This window comes from Symphalangus syndactylus, chromosome 2, assembly GCF_028878055.3.
Source record: "Symphalangus syndactylus isolate Jambi chromosome 2, NHGRI_mSymSyn1-v2.1_pri, whole genome shotgun sequence".
Taxonomy (NCBI): domain Eukaryota; kingdom Metazoa; phylum Chordata; class Mammalia; order Primates; family Hylobatidae; genus Symphalangus; species Symphalangus syndactylus.
In genome coordinates, this window is record NC_072424.2 from 116,772,429 (window position 1) to 116,795,603 (window position 23,175).

General features: G+C 36.6%; 1 protein-coding gene across 11 annotated transcripts in view; it reads right to left on the reverse strand.

The window, feature by feature from the left end:
- REPS1 (RALBP1 associated Eps domain containing 1) overlaps positions 1 to 23,175 on the reverse strand; it is an 85,094-nt gene that overhangs the window by 32,962 nt on the left and 28,957 nt on the right. For 9 of the 11 annotated variants that reach the window (XM_055265486.2, XM_055265502.2, XM_055265466.2 and 6 more), the window contains exons 2-8: positions 10,847 to 10,970; positions 8,580 to 8,776; positions 8,297 to 8,450; positions 7,573 to 7,697; positions 6,928 to 7,090; positions 6,593 to 6,656; positions 4,432 to 4,586 (exon numbers count right to left, since the gene is read on the reverse strand). In XM_055265486.2, the coding sequence (XP_055121461.1) occupies positions 4,432 to 4,586; positions 6,593 to 6,656; positions 6,928 to 7,090; positions 7,573 to 7,697; positions 8,297 to 8,450; positions 8,580 to 8,776; positions 10,847 to 10,970 (982 nt within the window). The remainder of the gene's footprint in view (positions 1 to 4,431; positions 4,587 to 6,592; positions 6,657 to 6,927; positions 7,091 to 7,572; positions 7,698 to 8,296; positions 8,451 to 8,579; positions 8,777 to 10,846; positions 10,971 to 23,175) is intronic. The other 2 variants (XM_063622658.1, XM_055265493.2) reach the window with 1 other exon arrangement.

The following is a 23,175-nucleotide window of genomic DNA, read 5'->3' on the forward strand; positions in this document are numbered from 1 at the left end:
TTATTCTATTAGTCCATTTTCACATTGCTGATAAAGACATACCAAGACTGGGCAATTTACAAAAGAAAGAGGTTTAATGAACTTACAGTTCCACATGGCTGGGGAGGCTTCACAATCATGGTGGAAGGCAAGGAGGAGCAAGTCACATCTTACATGTATGGCAGGAGGCAAAGAGAGAGCTTGTGCAGGGAAACTCCCCTTTCAATACCATCAGATCTCGTGAGCCTATTTACTATTACGAGAAAGCATGGGAAAGACCTGCCCCCATGATTCAATTACCTCCCACTGGGTCCCTCCCACAAACGTGAGAATTCAAGATGAGATTTGGGTGGGGACGCAGCCAAACCATATCAATTATAAAGTATAAAGATGTCCAATATTATAAGAAAAAAACAATCAAGGATATATAGTATGAGTGCATTTGTATAAACACCAATACCTGTGTGTAGGTTTTTATATATATGTTAAAAATTTCTGGATGAATATAAGAGAAACTCTTAACAGTGATTTACTTGCACCAAGGTAGTCTCAAATCTGAATTTATGCGGATTTCTAGTAAACTATTCATGGAAAGTCTCATGTGTCTTCTCTTCTCTGGCTTAAAAAAAAAATTCGTGTTGGAAGTACTTCTCAGAGTTTGTAGATCCATGCAATGCACCCTATAAACAACAATGAAACATGTGCCCAAATCTACTGTGTGAAGTAGGGATCATGCAGAAGGAGATGGGAGACAGGGAAGCACACATCCCTTTCCTTCTTTCAGCATCTCAAACAGAGATTGCTGAATTGCACATGTGAGCAGTGTGGTGTAAAGGTAGAAAATAGTTAAAAAATCATTGCCTCAGTCATTTAATCATTTCAACAATGTGAATGTCTGTCTATTCCTATACTCAATTTGCACCTTGCTAGGCCTTGAGATATAACGAACAAAACTGATCCAGTTCCTACCTTCCTAGAAGGCTCTAGTCTAGTTTGAGAGAAAGATATGTAACAAACAATCACAGAAGTACATGTAAAATTGCAACTGTGCTTTGCAAAGGAGAAGATTCTTTAGATATTAAAATGTAGAGTACCTCAACGTGTTTGTAGCAGGTCATCTTAATCTTTTTTTTTAAAGAAGACAAACATTCTTAAAAAGCTAAATATTCTTTAATTCAGCTTCAGAAAGCTCTTTCTGCAGATGAATTTTTGTATGCTTTCTTTTGTAAGACAACAAAAATCAAGTTTCCCTTTCTATTTTCAATGTTAAATTCAGTGCTGATATTATTAAATATTCTAGTTCAGGTCAACAGAAGTACTTCTACCTATAATCCTTAGTAGTTCTATTTTATCTATGATTTAACCCCGCATACCTGTTCAAGTAATTTTGGAGAAAACGCACATTTACCCCACCCATGTTTGCATGCCTATAGAAAGCCTAGCATGTTACTCCAAGGAGCTGTAACTCAAATGACCACTGCTCACCATCTATTTGCTTCTAAGAGTTAAACTTTAAGTATAGAATAATTTGTGGAACTAATATTTTAGTATGTCCCAACATCATAAACCTAGGATAACAAATCGCTGTATTTTCAAAGGTAGAAAAACGTCAAGAAAAATATCTTCCTTTGAAAATGGCACACATGTACAATTAATTCATCCAATATTAGTGCAGTGCCTGGCAAAGTTGTATGTTTTGAGCATACTACAATAAATAGGATACATTTCCCTTGTTTCAAGGAATTCAGAGTATAGTGATAGAAAGGGGGAAAAAAACAAAACAGGATTTAGTGTGGTATGTTTCAGTAATTAGCATGTAGAAAATGCTATGAGAGATCAGAAATGAGAGAAACCACCTCTGCCTATAGTCAGAAAGGCTCCACAGAATAATATTTACAATAAATTCTAATGTCAGCCAAAAGAAACTATTTGAGTATTACCCTCTTAACCGTGACCTTTTAAAAACACAGCTATTTTTTTTTTTTTTTAGACGGAGCCTCACTCTGTTACCCAGGCTGGAATGCAGTGGCGTGATCTCGGCTCACTGTAACCTCCGCCTCCTGGGTTCAAGCAATTCTCCTGCCTCAGCTTCCCGAGTAGCTGGGACAACAAGTGCACACCACCACACCCCGCTAATTTTTTTTATAATGATTTTTATGGATACTGACGGACCCACAGTGTCACAAGACAATTTCTATATTCAAAGGACCTTTTGCCATGTGAATCTCAGGTTTATGATAGGTGGAAGAAAAATGAAAATTTATATTACATCACCCCAGAATCAACAGAATACCAAAATTGATCATCTGTAAATATGAAAAGCAGATTTGAATGTAATATAATACCGTGTGATCCAAATGTTTACAACAAATTTGGTCTGAAAACCATATGCTGTGAGGGGGAAAAAAACTATGTGGGTCTGTGATACTTTTAAAATTATATTTAGAGCAACAGTGCACAGATATACACAGGCAATAAAATCAGTCTGTCTTTGTTAAACAGATCTAACAGGTGTAAAATTAGACAAAAAGACAAATGCCCAGAAAAAAACTTCTTCCTGAACCATCAACCTTATAGATCCAATTTACAAAGAACCTGTTTTTTATTTAAACTAAATAAAGGAAAAAGAAACTCATTAAATATATGCAAAAGCCAGATTCATTGACAAATATAACAGACGACAGAATCAGACAAGCCTCTACAAAATCACCTACAAGAGATTAAACTTCATTTAAATTAGTTTCTTGTATTACTGTGCTGTCGGTTTTCAAAGGCTTGAAGTCATATAAAAGCTCTAGGTCCAAATCCAATTTCTAAATCAATGACACTGAAAGTGTGAAGTTACCACATGTTCTTCTCTTTTGGTTACTATCATAGGTGTTTAACAAAGAAGTTGTTTTTATTTCTTAAGTAGGTAAATCAAAGTACTTTGAATCAAAATTACCTAATAAAGATACTAAGCTTTCAGCTCAAGTCAGAGGCTGACGCTTCACAACTAACTGAAATGATCCCAAAATCCTAGGATTATCATAGAAAAATGTGCTTAAGAAATTAAAATCAATGTCATATTTTTAGAATCAACCTATTGGTTGATAAAAGATCAGTGTACAATTCAGGTCCTGAAATGTGAATGGCATCAAATCCACATTTCAGGTGGAGAAACAGAAGAGAAAAACATAGTAAATGACTAGAACTTGCCCAAGGTCACAGATGAAATTAGCAAAACTAGAAGCACATTCAGATTATTGACTCCAAGGAGACTGTTCTCTTTGTGACAGTGATTTCATGTATCTGATTCCTTCTGTGTAATTTAGACAAGTAAGTCAGACCATGTATATTTTTAGGTTAAAGAGATGCTGCCTGATAGATAAATGCCCATTTGAGAGCCAAATTCTATTTGAACTTCCCTTTTAAAAGTATAAAATTCTTTCCATCATCATATCCAAGTGAGAATTTAGATAGAAACACTGAAGACAATAATTTATTTTAATTAGGCTCATTAAGAATTAAACATTAGGTTTCCTTTTATTCACTCAGAATTTAAGAAAAATGTACTAATTTTTAACCCCTGATATTCTTTTTCTGTTTAAAGAAAGGTCCAGGCCGGGCATGGTGGCTCACGGCTGTAATCCTAGCACTTTGGGAGGCCGAGGCGGGCAAATCATGAGGTCAAGAGATAGAGACCATCCTGGCCAACATGGTGAAACCCCGTCTCTACTAAAAATACAAAAATTAGCGGGGCATGGTGGTGTGTGCCTGTAGTCCCATCTACTCAGGAGGCTGAGGCAGGAGAATCGCTTGAACCCGGGAGGTGGAGACTGCAGTGAGCCGAGATCGTGCCACTGCACTCCAGCCTGGTGACAGAACGAGACTCCATCTCAAAAAAAAAGAAAAGGAAGAAAGAAAGAAAGGTCCCAATAAATATGAACATTTAGCATTCTTGTTAACAACACAGCATTCTCTAAAATCATACACAAAAAGTCCAGATTTCTTTAGAGTCTGCAGAAGAGAGCTTGGTATTTTAAAGAAAAATACTTACAACTGTAAAGGTCTAATGATGAACCAGGTAATCTCCCTTCAACGAATTTAGACGTATTAAAGAGAAAAATGTTTATAACGAAGATGGGTTACTTTACCCACTTGAGACAATATATATCACAATTAAAGGATAGCAAAATAACAAGACACTGAAATGCTCTTCATATCTCGGCAAGTCACAAATACAAAGGTAAAATAGTGGTATATATTACTCATCTTTATTTTTAAAAATAGGCTGAATAAGACAAATCCAAGCTTGGCCCATACATCCTATTCTGATGACAAATCTATGTACACTTGATGAAATATCTAAGCTATTAAGCTAAGGTTAACCTCTATCTTGATTTTTCTTTCAGAATCAAGCATTATGTTTATCAAGGCATGCAAACAGCTCTCTTCAGCTCCCAATCTTACCTGCTGAATCTTCCAAATCAATCAGTTTGGGCATTAAGCTTTCAGGAAGTTTTTCTGGTAAATCATAGCCATTCTTCCTAGCAACCACCAGATGAAAAGCAGCACAAAACTCATCCAGTGTCAATGCACCATCTTTATCAAAGTCTGAGAGTTCCCTAGAAGATAAGTTTATTGTGAATATAATCACATTCCGCTTTGGATTCTTTTATTTCTCAAAAAGAATCAAGAGAAATATTTTCCATGAGATAGTGCAAAAACTCTGTAATTATAAAAATCCCATACGCAGAAAGATGTGTAATATAGCAAATGTAGCAAAATGTTACCTGCAGAACCTAGGTGGTAGTATATGAATGTTTATGGTACTCTTCTTTAAGCTTTCCTGTGTGTTTGAAATTCTCTAAAAAGCGGCCCCAATAATTAAGGTCACCAAAAAGAATGACCTGTAACTCACATGCATTTTTAGAAGGCATACGTAATAAGTTAGTGACATTTTTAAAAAGTTTGTTTTGATGTTATCAAAATTCATCATATATGTACTTTATTTTTTGTTTTTATTTTTTTGAGATGGAATCTCGCTCTGTCACCCAGGCTGGAGTGCAGTGGCGCGATCTCGGCTCACTGCAACCTCCACCTCCTGGGTTCAAGCGATTCCCTTGCCTCAGCTTCCTGAGTAGCTGGGATTACAGGCACGCGCCACCATGCCTGGCTAATTTTGGCCAGGCTGGTCTCGAACTCCTGACCTCATGTGATCCACCTGCCTCGGGCTCCCAAAGTGCTGGGATTATAAGCGTGAGCCACCGCACCTGGCTGACATGTACGTACTTTAAATCACTGAGTAGAACTGCAAGGCTTAAAACAGAAATACAGCCACTCCACCTTCTGTCTATGCCCTTTCCTAGATACAGACAACCACTTTTGTCTTTATTGCCTTAAACTATAAATAGCATGCATATATTACCAGTTTTTGAGTTTTCAGTTTTAGGTGTTATCTACCTACCTTGTACTACAGCACTCTATGCTACCAAAAACCTATTAAAAATGATTTAGAATATAGAGAAATAACATTGATACACACTGGAATTAACATTTATGTTTATCTGATAATTGTTTTTTATTTATTTTTGAGACAGAGTCACTCTGTTGCCCAGGCTACAGTGCTGTGAGCTCACTGCAAACTCTGCTTCCTGGACTCAAGCAATCCTCCCATGTAAGCCTCCCAAGTAGCCAGGACTACAGGCTTGCACCACCACACCTTGCTAATTTTTTTATTTTTTATAGAGACGGGGTTTCACCATGTTGCTCAGGCTGTTCTTGAACTCCTGGGCTCCAGCAATCTGCCTGCCTTGGCTTCCCAAAGTGCTGGAATTACAGGCGTGAACCACCACACCCAGCTTGTGTTTTCTTTTTGTTTGTTTTTGTTTTTTTGAGACAGAATCTCGTTCTGTCACCCTGGCTGGAGTGAAGTGGCACAATCTCGGCTCACTGCAACGTCCACCTCCCAGGTTCAAGTGATTCTCGTGCCTCAGCCTCCCCAGTAGTTGGGATTACAGGCGTGTGCCACCATGCCTGGCTAATTTTTCTGTAGAGACAGGGTTTCACCATGTTGCCCAGGCTGGTCTCAAACTCCTGAGCTCAGGCAATCCGCCTGCCTCGGCCTCCCAAAGTGCTAAGATTACAGGTATGAGCCACCGCACCCGGCCCCGGCCTGTTTTTATAAAGTAATTTGTGATTACACTTTGTGTTCTAATAGCCAATTCGAACCATATTCCAACACAGCTATTCTTAAGTCTCTGGTTAAATGGAAGCTAACACCATTCCTAAACCTATGGCATGGTATAGGACTTACTAAACTTGATAAAAAACCAATGGGATAAATATAACCATGTATGTGCAAACTTTTATCTCATGCATTATGCTAGCAACAAAAAAACAGCTGATACAGCTTAAAGAATTTTAGCCCTTTACAAAGAACTACTGTATCAGTATCACTTATTTCTTTTCTGCAGAATAAGAGAGAAGCTGGCTATTGTAAGGCAATACTGAGTTCTTTGACAGCATTCTTGAAGGGGTTAGTTGTTTATTTTTTAAGGCTCTAAAATCTATCTGCTAGAAACTCCTTGGAAGCAACCCAGTTACCCAACTAATGATATACCACACTTACCAAATATGAGAAAGTTCAAGAATAGGAAGTTTTGATTTTGTAAAAAACTCTTTAGCTGCAGATCCTGAAATATTAAAACAGTGTTGTTTAATGTTATTCTGAACTTACGGATCCACGAACAGAATGTAAGAGTCTTAGACTTTTTTAACTGGGAAAAGATATTTTTAATATGTGAATATGTCACGTTTTTGGCCCCCAGTGATTATAAATTTTTTTAGATAATCTGATAATTATTTTATAATTAAAATCTATGACCAATAAAACAATGTCTTTGAGATTATGAAATTGAGATTGTCCTGTCCCATCTAGAAGAACTTCTGTTTTCAACAACTCACCTGGAATAAATCCGTTTAGATCAGGCTGAATGGTTTTAAACTGATTTACATAATACTGTCTTTGTTCATCTGTTATTTTCCAGGGATCATCATAACTACTGGATTGCCTACGAATTTCAATGGCAGTTGTAGCTGATGCTACAGTTCGTACTGTTGTCTGGTCCTGTAATGAAACATTTTTTCCTCAGTACAATATCTACCTACATGATTATATGGACCAAGATTGCTAGGTTATTTATCTTTGAAAGTAAAACTTGCTTTTTGTGTATATTTAAAATGTAAAACCACATATCTGTTACAGTCAGATTATTGGATATGTTTTTGCACAATGATTATAGAAATGAGTAGAATGACAGCAATTATGTAAGCAACAGAAAGTTATGAAAATGTGCTAAGAAAGCCAAGCAAATATATTTCCAGATGCAGAAACCTTTCAAAACTTCACTAGGAAATCAGAAACAGAAATAAAATCAGCTGAAACATTCCAATGATAACAGATTTGAAATGCACAGAGCAGAATTTTGCTTTTAAATAAATGAGTGGATTTGCATTTATAAAATCTGCAACAGCAAAATATAAAAACGATGACTGGAGCAATACTCTGAATGAAGCAAATAAAAATGCAATACCAATAAAATGTCACACCTGGACAGAAGCAGGATGCATGGTTAAAAGAGTACTGGTTGGTGGAGTATCTGCAAAACTGACCCAGTTTTCTTGAGGTGGAGGTGGGGAATGCCCTGACCACACTGCATCACCAGCAGAAGAACCTATAAGGAGAATGGGTAAACATGCTGACTCATGTTTGAGGAAAAAACTTAAGTTACCAGGAAGTTTTCTTTCAAACTCTTACTCTGAAGAAATCTAACAATTTCCAAAATGGAATCTTTTCTGTTCAATTAGAAATTATACCTCATTTAAATATCTTCAATTATTTTGTGCTCTCCTTGTCAATAAAATTTATGTAATATATACACAATATTCTGGGAAATAATTATTCATTTTACCTTTAGAGAATCTGGTATCCATAAACTTGTCTAAACATCATAGATACACATAAATGCAATTACCACTTTTCAAAGCAATGTAACCACTTACAAATTTCCAGTTGGTTTTTGCTTCTATTTAACTTAAACTTACAATTAAAAACTATCTTGGAGGCAACTCCTGAAGGAATATTACCAGGTTTCCTTCAATTTACAACCCTAAATAATTGTTACTTTTAAAAAATCTCTAAGCCAGGTTCTGTGGCACAAGCCTATAATCCCCACCTACTCAGGAGGCTGAGGCAGGAGGATCATTTGAACCCAGGAGTGCAAGACCAGCCTGGGCAACACAATGACACTCTAATCAATCAATCTCTAAATACCTGATTGTGCTTCACCAAAGGGAGACCAAAATGGCCCAGGTCCCGCAAGAGGCCTCTCACTATTCCCACCGCTGGGATGACGGCTGTGCTTCCTCCATGTGTGTGGAGAAGTTGGTGGGGATTGCTGTGGTGAAACTACTGGGGATGCAGGTTCCTAGAAAAGAATATTATTTTAAAATTTTAATTTTAAGGAGACATTTTAATTATTAAGCTACCAATAAGAGCTTTAGTGAAGCATTTGCACAGGGCATCAGCTGCTAATATTTACATGCATGTGATTTACCTGTGCATCTGCAGATGTACGAGGCTGAACCGTATCGTGGCTTACGGATCCCTTTTTCACTTGCCCCCTGCCAGGTGGTGGGGGAATTACACCAGAATACGACCCTTGATTATCAGAATCTGAAGAATATGAGGCTGCATGGCGAGATTCCTGTTCATTCTTTGAAGCAACAAATCTTGGCAGAGGAAGGTCCTTTACTGTTAACCACAAAATAATCATTACTTCAAAATAAAAAAGGACATATATATTGAAAACTAAAATAAGACATTAATTAGATATTAGAATTTTTGTAAAAATGGATACAGAAACCAGAGGCACAAAATGTCTATCACCACAAAATTTGGACCATCATCTCCCTTACATTATTTAGGGAGACTCTTATCTAGAAAGAAGTAATAAAACCAAATTCTCCTTCTAATGAGTGATAACAATGGCTACATCAAATGTTTACATATGTTTGGCCTTATACTTGTCATTGAATATTTATTTCACCTCATAACCACAGTACTCCTGCAAAGCTCCTATTTACAGATAAGAAAACTGAGCCTCCATGATGCCAAGGTCATGCTTGCAGTAACTGACAGTTAGGATCTAAACCTAGATCAGTCAGACCCCAAAGCCTAGGCTGCTTCTACTCACACTGGGTCTTTAAAGTAAGATTTTAGACCTCTAAGTAAAACACGGAATATGTCACTGAGACTAGATTTAGAAATTTTCATGGCAGAAATTCCTAAAAATACCTTATTGTTCACCCACCAAAAACATGGTACAGAGTATTCTATCTATCCACTGCAGTCTGGCTTATGGCTCTCCTACAGCCAAATATTCTACATTCAATTTTAAATAGAGGAGAAAGATGAAGGACTGAGAAACTGTTTGCAGGTAAATCATAAGTGATACTTTTAGACCAGAAAAAATACAGCTACAAAATCATTTCAGAGGAAAGCGTACTTACCTCCATTATATGATTACCTTCGTCTCTCTTTAGAACCTCCATATGAAGGAGGGAAACTATTAAGCTTATTCAATATACATGTAAAAGAATTCAAAATTACCTGAAAAGAATATAAACTCCCAACACTAGAAGAATGATGTGTGGCAAACTAGAGGTCCACAATGGAAACCTCCGCTGACCAATAAACTAAACTGGTACTTAAAACTATTTCTACAAATTCTGATATTTACAGAATTTTACAGAAATTTTTCTGTACAGATTTATTTTTAAAATCTTAATTTTTCTCTTTCCCCTTTACTCTATGAAAATGAAAGAACCCTCTGCATTTAAGTGCCTATCTTTATAGAATTTCTATCTTCTTTCATGTCAACAAGCCTCTAAATACTTGAAAAACAAATTATCTGATGTAACACTTTGATATGGTTTGACTCTTGTGTTCCCACCCAAATCTCATCTTGAATTGTAATTCCCACATAAGGGGTGATTAGATCATGGGGGCGGTTCCCCCATGCTGCTCTTGTGATAGTGAGCAAGTTCTCATGAGATCTGATGGTTTAAATGTCTGTGGCTATCCCGCCTTGCTCTCTCTCTCTCTCTCTCTCTCCTGTGGCCACGTAAGATATGCCTTGCTTTCCATTTACCTTCTGCCATGACTGTAGGTTTCCTGTGGCCTCCTGAGCCATGCAGAAGTGAGTCAATTAAACCTCTCTTGTTTATACATTATCCAGTCTCAGGGATTTCTTTATAGCAGTGTGAAAATGGACAAATACAAACTTGTAATGTGGTCAGATGTCTGTAACTAGATTTTAATCTGCCAATATTTTAATATTGTCTCTATCGATCAAAAAGTTTAGGTTAACTGTTACTTCTTAATTTCAGCTGGAGCCTCCACAGCCTTCCCAAACAAACAAACAAAAATACAAAGTATAATGTTGTTTTACTAGAAATGAAGAACACAGGGATGCTATATATGAAGATGGTTGCTGTAATTTATCATTTACCTTAATAAAACTATTCACCTAAAATATTTCTAAACAACTTTTGGTAAATTAATTCTTAAAAAATCACCATTTGGACAGTACGTATAGTCAAATACAGATGAAGTACGTATACTGTGCCGTAATACAGGACAGACATATTTTTCTAGTATTTTCAAGTGAGAAATGCAAGGTAGTGGGAATAAAGTCACGACACTTCACTCAAGGTCACAAATGCCACTATAAGATCAGAAAGACACAAGAGTTCTATTGACTTGACTTCATTTGTAATAGAAGCCTATTTTCTTTCAGTTACTAGTGTACTCTTTATTTACCTGTATTTATACTTTCCACTCTTAAAGGGAAACCAGACTGGGCAACAGCTACAAGTTTCAAAGCAATGTAGAACTGACTTCTTCCAAAATAACCAAGTCTTGTTGCACCACAAAGCTCCATGATCTATAAAATAACATAATGTTAACATTAAGATTCACAACAAAAATCTCCCTTCAAAAATAAGCAGCTACCCAACTTGTTTGTAACGTCTCAAAGTATCTATCTAATAGATGGTATAATACTCACAACTGACAACCAACTTCCTCAAGTTTCAGGTTCATATGTTTACAAACAAAAAGTCACTGCTTTGCAATAAGGTCATCATTCTCCTATTTATCAAAATCCATATGATTAGCAATTTTCTTAGAATAAATTTTTTGTTATGAGTCACATTTTTAAAGAAACAACGTACCACCCACTCTTCTTCATAAGCACTGCACATACAATAGGACCATGTGACTAAAAGACTATTATGCAGCCATTTAAAGTGATGGTCTTTAAATGATATAACAACATGGAAAAATGCTAAGGATTTATCAAGTGGGGAAGAAAGGCAAGATACCTAATTTTAACCACATAAATACAAATTTGGAAACTATTTTTAGAAAGTCTATCACAATTTTTTTAGATGAGATTAAGCGTCGGGTTTTCCCTCTTATTTTCCAAATGTGTTTAATATGGCTACACTACTCTTCTTTAAAACAAACAAAATTTGTCTGTCCTTTTTTTTTACAGCATGAAAGTGTTCAAGGATCTACATTAATCATTCCAGTCTTTCAACAAGTATTTCTAGACTTGCTAGCACAAGTAAATATTAGACTCAAAAAATAGGATTTCAGATTACAAAATCATAACTCTGAAAGCTGGAGGTTTCTACTATGCAGATATTATAATCTTATCTTAAAATAAACACTAGGCATTCCTGTTGTATCTTTTCAAATAACACAAACTTTTGTATAGAGAGAGCAGTTTTAGTCTATTTTTCCAAAACACTCAAAGGAAGATAAGGTATCTGAGATGCTGTGGTATTAAGTCTGAACAAAAGTATTCACAGGACTTCAAAAAAAGCACCTATTAACGATTAAGCAATTGTATCACAACAATAACAGCCATTTGTTTACATACACAAAAAAGAGTCATTTTTGCTGGCTGACCAGCACTGGAAGAAGTTCCTGTTCCTGCCACTAAGGAGCATGTCCTTCTGAAGAAATGTAAAAGGGCAAAGAGAATAAACAGGCAGGTTAACACCATCAAGTGAACTATGAGGAAAAGGGGAGTTTAAAAAGGGAAGGTCACGCAGCCCCAATCCTCTACTCTTTTCTGCCCACTTGACACCTCTTAGAGGATCATTACATATCTTAAATACTTTTGTTTATATAACAATGCATCTAATATATGCCAGGTATATGCTAGACAGAGGGAAGACCTAAAAGGAGATCACAGTATGGTTTGTTGACATTTTGGGAAGATACCAGGGAAATGGTTAGAAATGAGGAGGTAGGGTTCAAGAAGGGAAACAGAATCTCAATGCTGTTTTAATTGGTATTTATTAAAAGTTTTATATTTGTTAGCCATTTGCATTTCTTTTCCTGACTTGCCCAACTTGTTCTCTGGCAACTTTAAATGGACGGTTAATCTTCTTTATTCATTTTAAGAAGTTTTATTATGGCCAGGGGTGGTGGCTCATGCCTGTAATCACAGCACTTTGGGAGGCCAAGGAGGGCAGATCACTTGGGATCAAGAGTTCAAGACCAGTCTGGCCAACACGGTGAAACCCATCTCTACTAAAAATACAAAAGTTAGCCAAGTGTGGTGGTGCGCACTGGTAATTCTAACTACTCGGGGGGCTGAGGTGAGAGGATCATTTGAACTCGGAGATGGAGGTTGCAGTGAGCCGAGATCACGCCACTGCCCTCCAGACTGGGTGACAGACTGAAACTCCATCTCATAAAAAAAGGTTTTATTATATTATACGTATTGACCTGCAAACTGTCATGGAATTAATTCATTTATTCAATGACTATTTACTGAGCACCCACAGGAAGGAAAGACCAGAGTGTAGCTGTAAGTGTGTGTAGAATTGATGAGGAGGAGGGAATGCAGCAGATGGAGCTGATGACTTACGCAGAAGCCAGATCATATTGCACATGTTGTTTTCTAGTTTATCTGTTTTTTCCAAAAAAGCTATTTTGGTGATACAGAATTTTTCAATTTTTATACAAGTTTGTCATTTCCCCTTTAGGACTTTTGGGTTTGCTAGACTTAGAAAAAAGGTCTTTATACATGTTTTCTTCTAGAATGTTTATGATTAATATTGAAAATATACAAGTCTGACCAAACTGGAATTTATTTTGGAATGAGAAACAAATCAGATATCCTTTTGATCCTCCTCAATAGTTAACTATTGAGGCCAGGAGCAGTGGTTCATGCCTGTAATTGCAACACTCTGGGAGGCCAAGGTAGGAGGACTGCTTGAGGCCAGGAGTTCAAGACCAGCCCTAGCAACATGGTGAGATCTCATCTATATGAAAAAAAAATTTAGTTGAAAATTAACTGAATGTCGTGGCACATACCTATAGTCCCAACTACTCAGGAGGCTGAGGTGGGAGGATCACTTTTGCCTAGGAGTTCGAAGCTGCAGTAAGCTATGATGGTTTTACTTCACTTAAGCCTGGGCAACAGAGCAAGACTCTGTCTCCCCCCGCAAAAAAAAAAAAAAAAAAAAAAGAAAGAAAAAGTTAACCATTTATTTAAAAACTCATCTTTTCTCCATTAACTTGAAAAGCAACTCCTATATTTATATGTGTTTATTTCTGGGCTCCTTATGTTACAGTTTTGTATGCTAGTCCTGGAGCTGTAACCCAATGTTTTAATTACTTTACCTTTATATTTAAACATCTGATAGGATTAGTCCACCACTCAATTTTTTTGCTGTTTAGAAATTTCTGAATTATCCTCATATACTTATTCTTCTAAATAATCCTTAGAATCATTTGTCAGAATAAACTGAGATTTTACTTGGGGTAGCAACTGATTTATGGTCTTGTTCCAAACTTTAACAAGATAATTTCTAGTATTTTATCATTAAGCATGATACTGGCTAACACTCTGCCAATATCTTTGGTTAAAGAAACTCTTAAGGCCGGGTGCGGTGGCTCACGCCTGTAATCGCAGCATTTTGGGAGCCAAGGTGGGCAGATCATGAAGTCAGGAGTTTGAGGCCAGCCTGACCAACATGAAGAAACCCTGTCTCTACTAAAAACACAAAATTATCTGGGCGTGGTAGCACATGCCTGTAATCCCAGCTACTCAGGAGGCTGAGGCAGAAGAATCACTTGAACCCGGGGGGCAGAGGTTGTGGTGAGCCGAGATCACGCCATTGCACTCCAGCCTGGGCAACAAGAGGGAAACTCCATCTCAAAAAAAAAAAAAGCTAGTTCTAGTTCTGTTCTAAGAATCTTGTTTTGGGTTTTATATTTTCAAAAACCACATAAAGATGTTAATTTTATCATATGCGGATTTTGCGCAGAAAACTAAAAGATCATAATTTTTCTCTTTGGTCCACTGATATCAGTAAGTATATTAAGATATAAGTAAGTATATCAACAGATTTCCTAACATAGAACCATCCTTTGATTCCTGGAATGAATTTCATTTAGACATGGTGTATTACTTTTTCAAATAATATTTATAAAATATTTTAACCACAATCTTAGAACAATTAAGTTTTAAAGCATACATAATCTTTGCCGTGCTTTAGAGTTGGTGTTATATTGGCTTTCTCAGCAGAGCTCGCAAAGTACTTTTTTCTCTCTGCTCTGAAATACTTTAAATAGATTAGAAATTAGGTGTTTCATGAAGATTTGAAATAATTCACCTGTGATACAGGTGAGGCAATAGCTCTCGTATGTTTTTCAGTTTCTTCCATTCTATCTGAAATAAGCTAGGTTTACCATCTCTAAGATTTGATAATTTCCTAGAGAATCATTTATCATCTCCAAATTTTATAATTTCTTAGTTGAGCATCATTCAAAGCAGTCTCATTCTTTTTCTATAGTGATTTCCTCTTAATCTTAATTATGCATATTTGTATGCAGTTCACTTTTTCTCTAGCACAGTTATCTGACCATGGGAACCACTTGAAATACCTATTAGGATATAGATTCCCAAACTGCTCCCATTAGATTTCTAACTCACCAAGGAAATCTAAATCACCACGGGCCAGTTAGTGATTGCTGCTATAATACTGAAAACTATCACGCTTTGTTTTTTTAATGTTATAAAATGTACATGCTCATGGTAAAATAAAATAGCTAAGGATACAGAATTTAAAGTTCCTACATTCCCCATCAGACGTAACAATTCCTCCTAGCTAGGGAAATTAGGCAAGAGAAAGAAAGAAAGGGCATCCGAACTGGAAAGGAAGAAGTCAAATTGTCCCTGTTTGCAGGTAATATGATCTTATATAAATGGAAAAATCTAAAGACCCTACCAAAAAACTCTCAGATCTGATAAACTCAGTAAAGCTGCAAAATAACAAAACCAATATACAAAAATCAGTAGCATTTTTTTTCCTTTTTTTTTTCCTCTGAGACAGAGTCCTGCTCTGTCACCCAGAGCTGGAGAGCAATGGCGTGATCTTGGCTGACTGCAACCTCCACCTCCTGGGTTCAAGCGATTCTCCTGCCTCAGCCTCCTGAGTAGCTGGGATTACAGGTGTCCACCAACACTCCTGGCTAATTTTTGTATTTTTAGTAGAGATGGAGTTTCACCATGTTGGCCAGGCTGGTCTTGATCTCCTGACCTCAAGTGATCCGCCTGCCTCAGTCTCTCAAAGTGCTAGGATTACAGGCATAAGCCACCACCCTCAGCCTACAGCCAAATGATTTTTGACAAAGGTGCCAAGAACACTCATTGGGGAAAGGACAGTCTCTTCAATAAACAGTGCTGGAAAAACTGGATATCCATATGAAATACAGAGATACAGATAGATTTTTTTTTTTTTTTTTTTTTTTGAGACAGAGTTTCTCAAAAAACTTTTGTCACCCAGGCTGGAGTGCAATGGCACAATCTCGGCTCACCACAACCTCCACCTCCTAGGTTCAAGCAATTCTCCTGTCTCAGCATCCCAAGTAGCTAGGATTACAGGCACGCGCCACCACACCCGGCTAATTTTGTATTTTTAGTAGAAATGGGGTTTCTCCATGTTGGTCAGTCTCGAACTCCTGACCTCAAGAGATCTGCCCGCCTCAGCCTCCCAAAGTGCTGGGATTACAGGTGTGAGCCATCGTGCCAAATTATATATTTTATGAATGAAATTAGATGCCTACCTCTCACCCTATATAAAAATCAACTCAAAATGCATCTAATACCTAAATATAGCACCCAAAATAATAAAACTACTAGAAGAAAACATATGGGAAATGCTTCAGTATATCAGTGTGGGCAAGTATTTTATAAATAAGATCTCAAAAGCATAGGCAACAAAAGCAAAAATAAACAAATGGGATTGTATCAAACTAAAAACTTCTGCACAGCAAAGAAAGCAATCAACAGTAAAAGACAACTTACAGAATAGGAGAAAATATCTGGAAACTAACCATCCAACAGAAGATTAATATCTAAAATATACAAGGAGCTGAAATATCTCAACAGCAAAAAACAAAACAAAACTGATTTTAAAATGGGCAAATGATCCCAAAAGACATTTCTCAAAGAAGTCATATGCATGGTCAACAAATATATGAAAAACTGCTCATCACTACCAATCATCAGGGAAATGCAAATCAAAACCACAATGAGGTATCATCTCACCCCAGGTAGGCTGGCTATTATCAAAAACAAACAAACAAACAAACAAAAAAACAAAAACAAATGCTGGCGAGGCTGCAGAAAAAAGGGAGCTCATATACTTTGGGTGGGAATGCAAACTAGTTATAACCACTATGGAGAACAGTATGAGGTCCCTCAAAAAGCTACAGATAGAACTACCATATGATCCAGCAATCCTACTACTGAGAATTTATCCAAGGAAAGGAAATCATTATATCAGAGAGACACTGCACCCCCATGTTTAGTGTGTTACTATTCACAATAGCCAAGATACGAAATTAACCCAGGCGTCCAACAACAGATGAGTGGATAAAGAAAATGTGCTATATAATATATACCATGGAATACTATTCAGCCATAAAGAAGAACGAAATTCTGTCATTCATGGCAACGTGGATGGAACTGGAGGACATTATGTTAGGTGAAATAAAATCCAGGAACAGAAAGTCAAACTCATATGTGGGAAAAAAAAAAAAAAAGTTGATCTCATAGAAGTAAAAAGGAGAACAGAGTATACCACAGGCTAGGAAGGGTAGACAAAGGGAGGAATAAGGAGAGATTTGTTAAGGGATACAAACTGACAACTAGATAGGAGGAATAAGTTCTACCACTCAAGGATGGCTATAGTTAACAATAATATATAGTTTCACATAGCTAGGAGAAGGATATTGAATGCTCCTAACACAAAGAAATGATAAATGTTTGAGATGATAGATATGCTAATTACCCTGATTTCATCACTATACATTGTATTAGGGGTATCCAATCTTTTGGCTTCCCTGGGCCACACTGGAAGAATAACTGTTTTGGGCCACATATAAAATACACTAAAACTAACAATAGCTGATGAGCTTAAAAAAAAAAAAAAAAGAATCCCCCAAAAAATCTCATGATGTTTTAAGAAAGTTTACAAATTTGTGTTGGGCTGCATTCTAAAGCTATCCTGGGCCACATGCAGCCCGTGGGCTGCAGGCTGGACAAACTCGCATTATATATTTGAAACATCACTATGTATCCCAGGAATATGTACAATTATTAATTCTTTTAAATAAAATGAAAATAAAAGGTGATTACATATGACAGGTAACTTTTTAATCCCAAGGTATCCTATTAGCTATGCAATATAAATCTGAAAGCAACTTGTAATAAAGCTACCACATTGGTAAACTTAAAGTAACACTTCCTTTCATATATTCTAATTTTTTTCTACATGTACACAAACACACAAGCACACATAATACATACATCTTACACAGGTAGGGTCACTGTACATGATTTTTTCATATATTACTCAAAGATTTTTCTCTATCCGCATACATCTCATTTTTTTTATAAAGCATTTCATTGTGTGGATGGATGTGCCTATCACAAATTAACCAATCCCCTACTGATGGATATTTAGGTTTTCCCAGTGTTCTATTACAAATAATATCGTAAACATTTTTGTGCATGTCTTTGTGCACTTGTACAACTATAGAACACATCTCTAGAAATGGAATATGCTTTAAATATGTAACATAGTCCACCAGGTATGATGGCTCACACCTGTAATCTCAATATTTTGGGAGCTGAGGCAGGAGGATTGCTTGAGGCCAGCATTTCAAGATCAGCCTGGGCAACATGGTGAGACCTTGTCTCTACACGAAATATATATATAAGCTGGGTGTGATGGCACACCTGTAGTGCTAGCTACTAGGGAAGCTGAGGTGGGAAGATCACTTGAGCCCAGGAGCTCAGATAGCAGTGAGCTAGGAATTGTGCAGCTTGGGCAACAGAATTAAACCCTGCCTCTTAAAAAAAAAAAAAACAAGTGTGTGTGTGTGTGTGTGTGTAAATAACAGTAAAGTACTAAATACTATGAGTGACTATTACATCTAACTGACCAGCACAAAATCCTGGCTCTGTGGTCTGAGATAAGAGAGGGAAGTTAATGTTTTCCTTAACTTTACTGGCTTTACCAAGGAATATCAGCCTAGAGAAGTCAGTACTGACTACTTTTCTAAATGTTTCATTCCATAATATTTAACAAAAAACCACTAACTTCTAGGAAAAAAGATAAACTAGACTGTAGTTCACTTAACACCTGTACAGGTCAACACGGCTAGGAAATCATGGTTTATGTCATTCATACAGTATTTGAGCAAGAACGTAACTTTACTGTGCCTCAGTTTCTTCATATATTAACTGAGGAAAATAATACACTACTTCATTCAGTTGCTGTGAGCATTCAGTGAGACTGTATTCAATAAAGCACTTGATTCAATGAGACTGTATTCAATAAAGTATCTGGCCCAGAAATATCATTATTACTTTCCATTTACTACCCTGATCATAGTGGACTTTATATAGTTAGAGACTTCAAAGACTAAATTATTTTTGAAAACCACATTTTCTTGAGAGCCAAGAGTTAACGCCTTTATGCACTAAGATGAGTGTTATAATTTCTGATGGAAAGCCTTCTAAAATATAGGATGCTCTCATGTCTTCCTAAGTATTTGCAACTTCTGAGCCCAGGATTTTACCTGCTCTGCCTTCAGAACTCTCATTATAATGACAGTAAGGGAATAAACCCACAATAATAAAGGGGAAGTTAGCTGCCAGAAAATTTCAATAAATTTTTGCAATTAGAAAACAGAATAGTGACTAATGAAGTAAGGTAGAAGAAATGAGTGCCAAGAATACCCACGAAGAAACAATTTGCCCAACAAAATCCAAAGACTCACCCAGAAATGCTAGGTATGACTAGGGATGGGACTGAGACAGAGAATGAAGATCCCCATCTCTACTGCTGCTCACAGATACTAGCAACCAGACCCTACCCTCCAAACAAAAGCAAACAGACAAGCACTGGATGGTATATCTAAAAGAATGAAACGTTAGAGAAAAACTAGGACAGCTGGTATAGACTTTGTTGTTGCCTCTGGTAAGTCTTTCTAGAACTTACCAATCCCAGTTAAGAATCAGCACCTGACCCACCCCACCTAAAGTAAGACAGCCTTTTAAGAAGCTATTCCCCGCTCCCTCAAAAAAAGATAAGCTACACCCAAGTGCACAGAACTCAGTCAGTTTTTCTATTGCCTCATCCTTAAATATGAACAGCTTACCAAAGATCAATAAGCACCTGGGGAAAGCCTATAAAGTTGAAGAGGACTGCCAAATTTACAAACAGAAAAAAAAAAAAACACACACAGAGGGAAAGAATCTTAAAAATACTCTAGTGCCTATTCTCTGATAGATTTTAGAAAATACTCCATTTGTAAAACAAGAACAAGATACTATGTTAAAAGAACGGAGAACAAGATATCTTGAAATATACAAAGCTCAACAGAAACACTAGAAGATAAAATAGAGAAAAATGTCTCCAGAAGTAGGAAGATTAAAGATAAATTAGAAAAATACAAAAAAAAAAAAGAATTCATCTAGAAGGACCAAATTTTTATTAAAATAAGGTCTACAAATACAGAGAAAATAGAAGAGTAAATAATTAAGGTAAGATATTTTGCCCAAAGCTAAAGGACACAAGTTTTAAAGATTGTGAAGATCCAGAGTGCTCAAAATGAACCAAAAACATTCCTAAACACATTACTGTGAACTTCAGAACAGCAAGGAGAAAACAAAGATCCTAAAACATTTAGAGATGGGAGGAGAACATTAGAGATGGCGGAGAAGTGTTAATCATGTAAGAAATACTGAGTAGACTGGAATGAGACTTAGCAGTAACGCTGAATATCAGAAAACAATAAAGCAATATCCAGAGAGTTCTAAGAAAAAAAATTTTCAACCTAGAATTCTATCCAAACTATCATCAAGATCATGGAAAGAATGGACACTTTCAACCACGCAGAAACTTTTAAATGTTTATCTCCTATGAACCCATTCTTGGAAAAATATTGAAGGATGTCATTCAGCAAAGTGTGAAGACACAGCTTCCAGGAAAAAGTAGATACATGCCAACAAAACAGAGAAAAAACGTTGCAGGATGTCAGCTACGCAACCAGCCTACAGAGCAACCACTCCAGAGCAACCACTCCAGATCAACGCACAATGACAGAAGTCTCCAGGAGGAAGCTTTCAGGAAAAATAAAGAGGAAGAAGAATGCAACGGCTATGAAGGCAAACTGTGAGAACAAAGGAAAGACAGTTAAGAAACCCCAGGGGAAAGCTGTAATCATAGTACAATACTGAATAATTGGCTCTGCCATGAAAATATTTATATAGCCATCACATGAATATTTTTGGTTCATTTTCAACTTTTAGATTCAACCTAAAGTCAAAACATATTACACAATTAATTATGGTTACAGAACAATATAAATGTTATTAATATTACATATGTGAAAGTACCACTAAGAAACCGAGTGGGAGAAGTATAAGAAAGGTGAAAGGAAAAGGCATTGGCTCACATTATCAACTTAGAAAAGTGTTAACAGGACAAGAAGAAAGAAAGTTTCAAAGGTAACAGAGAACCTGACATAAAACTTGAGGGAATACAGAGAAGTAACTTGAATGAAATCTTCATTTACTTTCTATATTTGGATAATGTCTATAACTGATAAACCTAGATAAAGTGGGGTTTTAAGAGATATGGAAATAATCATTGAAGAAAGCGTTTAATAAGTCTGAAGTGGTTTTTGCAGGAAATAACACTAAGTAATACAGGAAAGGGGAAAGTAGAGGAAATGGTTGCTTTTTATTGTAAGTTCTTGTGAACTATCTGACTTTTTAAAACCATGAGCAGAAATTATTTTTATGGAAACCATTTTTACTTTAAGTTCCAGGATACATGGCAGAACGTGCAGGTTTGTCACATAGGTATACGTGTGCCATGGTGGTTTGCTGCACCAATTGACCAGTCCTCTAAGTTACCTCCCCTCGCCCCCCACTCCCCAACAGGCCCTGGTGTGTGCTGCTCTCCTCCCTGTGTCCATGTGTTCTCACGGTTCAACTCCCACTTATGAGTGAGAACAAAAGCATATAGATTTTTGACAATGCAAATTTTGTAAACATATTAGTACACTGTAGTATACTGCAATTATGTATTCAGGGCCTTAAAAAAAGTGGAATGTTTTTCTTTCACATAATGGAATAACACTATTAACAGTTTTTGTTTTGTTCTTTGTAATAATCTGTGACTTTTTTCTTGTTGCCAAACTATCGTTTTTTGCTCTATCAGCAGTCTCTAGTTGTTGCCCTTTTGCCTTGTATGCCATAGGCTTAAAAACAGAAATGGGTTTTTAAAACTATAAAACAAGAATAGTTCTTTAATAAGGACCCAAAGAACTCTCCAAGGAGAAAATTACATGAGCATCTATTTTTACTTACAGATATAATGGAGTAGAGTTGGTACTATCATTTTACAGAGGAAAAAAGAGAAAAGCAACTTGCCTAAGGCCAGAGGGCCCAATAAATGGCAGAGTTATAATAAAAATGTATGCCTTTCTTCTTCCACCATGACATGCTATACCTGATCTTTTTGCCAGGATAATGTCAGCTTCCTCAGGGCAAGTACCCCCGAGAAGTCCTGAAGCATGTTTTGATTTTCCACAGTGCTTAGCACATAGTGACCGCAAAGAGTGGTTAAGTGCATAGTGAGGTTCTCTGTTCCTATGCCCAGAATGAGACTGCAGGGAACGCTAAGAACAATAAGGGTACACGGAAGTTACTTCTTATTCCTGGTGAGAAAAGACCGAAGTCAAGTAGATGCTCAATTACATGTAAGAGCCTGAATCCATGAGCTGAATCACAAAACAAAAAAACTCAAAAGACACAATGACGACTGCACTGGAACTATACACAATATTGAGATAAGCTGCCAATATCCTTTCCAAAATGAAATTTTATGAATGAGTTTAATATAATAAAATGGAATCAAAATTAGGATCTTCCCTTTTCAGTCATTAATAGGTTAAAAATGAGAAGTTTATTCTACCGCTTTCATTTTTGTAAAAATTATTCAGTTTAAATGGAACTGGGTCAGTGGGCATGCTATGTTTTTTGATGCCTTAAAAGCCTGGTCTGATCGACTTATAAATGTACAACACTGGCTAGCCAGTCACTATAACTTCTATTGTTCTACTAACTTGTTAGACTAGGCCCCACAATTCTGACTCACTAACTTAACATGGGAATCCTTGTAATGAAGACTCACATCTACAATAAAGGATGGAACAATTATAGCAAATATCTATTATTAGGAGTGTTTACGTGTTATTCTACTTAATGCTCAGAACGATCTTCTAATGTTGGCTAGCATTATCCCTGGTTCATAGGAAAGAAAACCGAGGCTAGTAAGTGGCAGAGTTAGGATTCAACGCCAGGGTAGTCTGAAGACTCCCTGTTCCCACACGCCTCCAAGACATAGCTAGACAGAACTTCAATGGTACTTGCTTATGGAGTAGTAGTTTCAAAATGTATTCCAAACAACACCAGTCCAGTTAAAGGTTCTGTAGTCGAGTAAGTTGAGGTATGTAACAGCCTCTTTGGAGACTTCAGAATG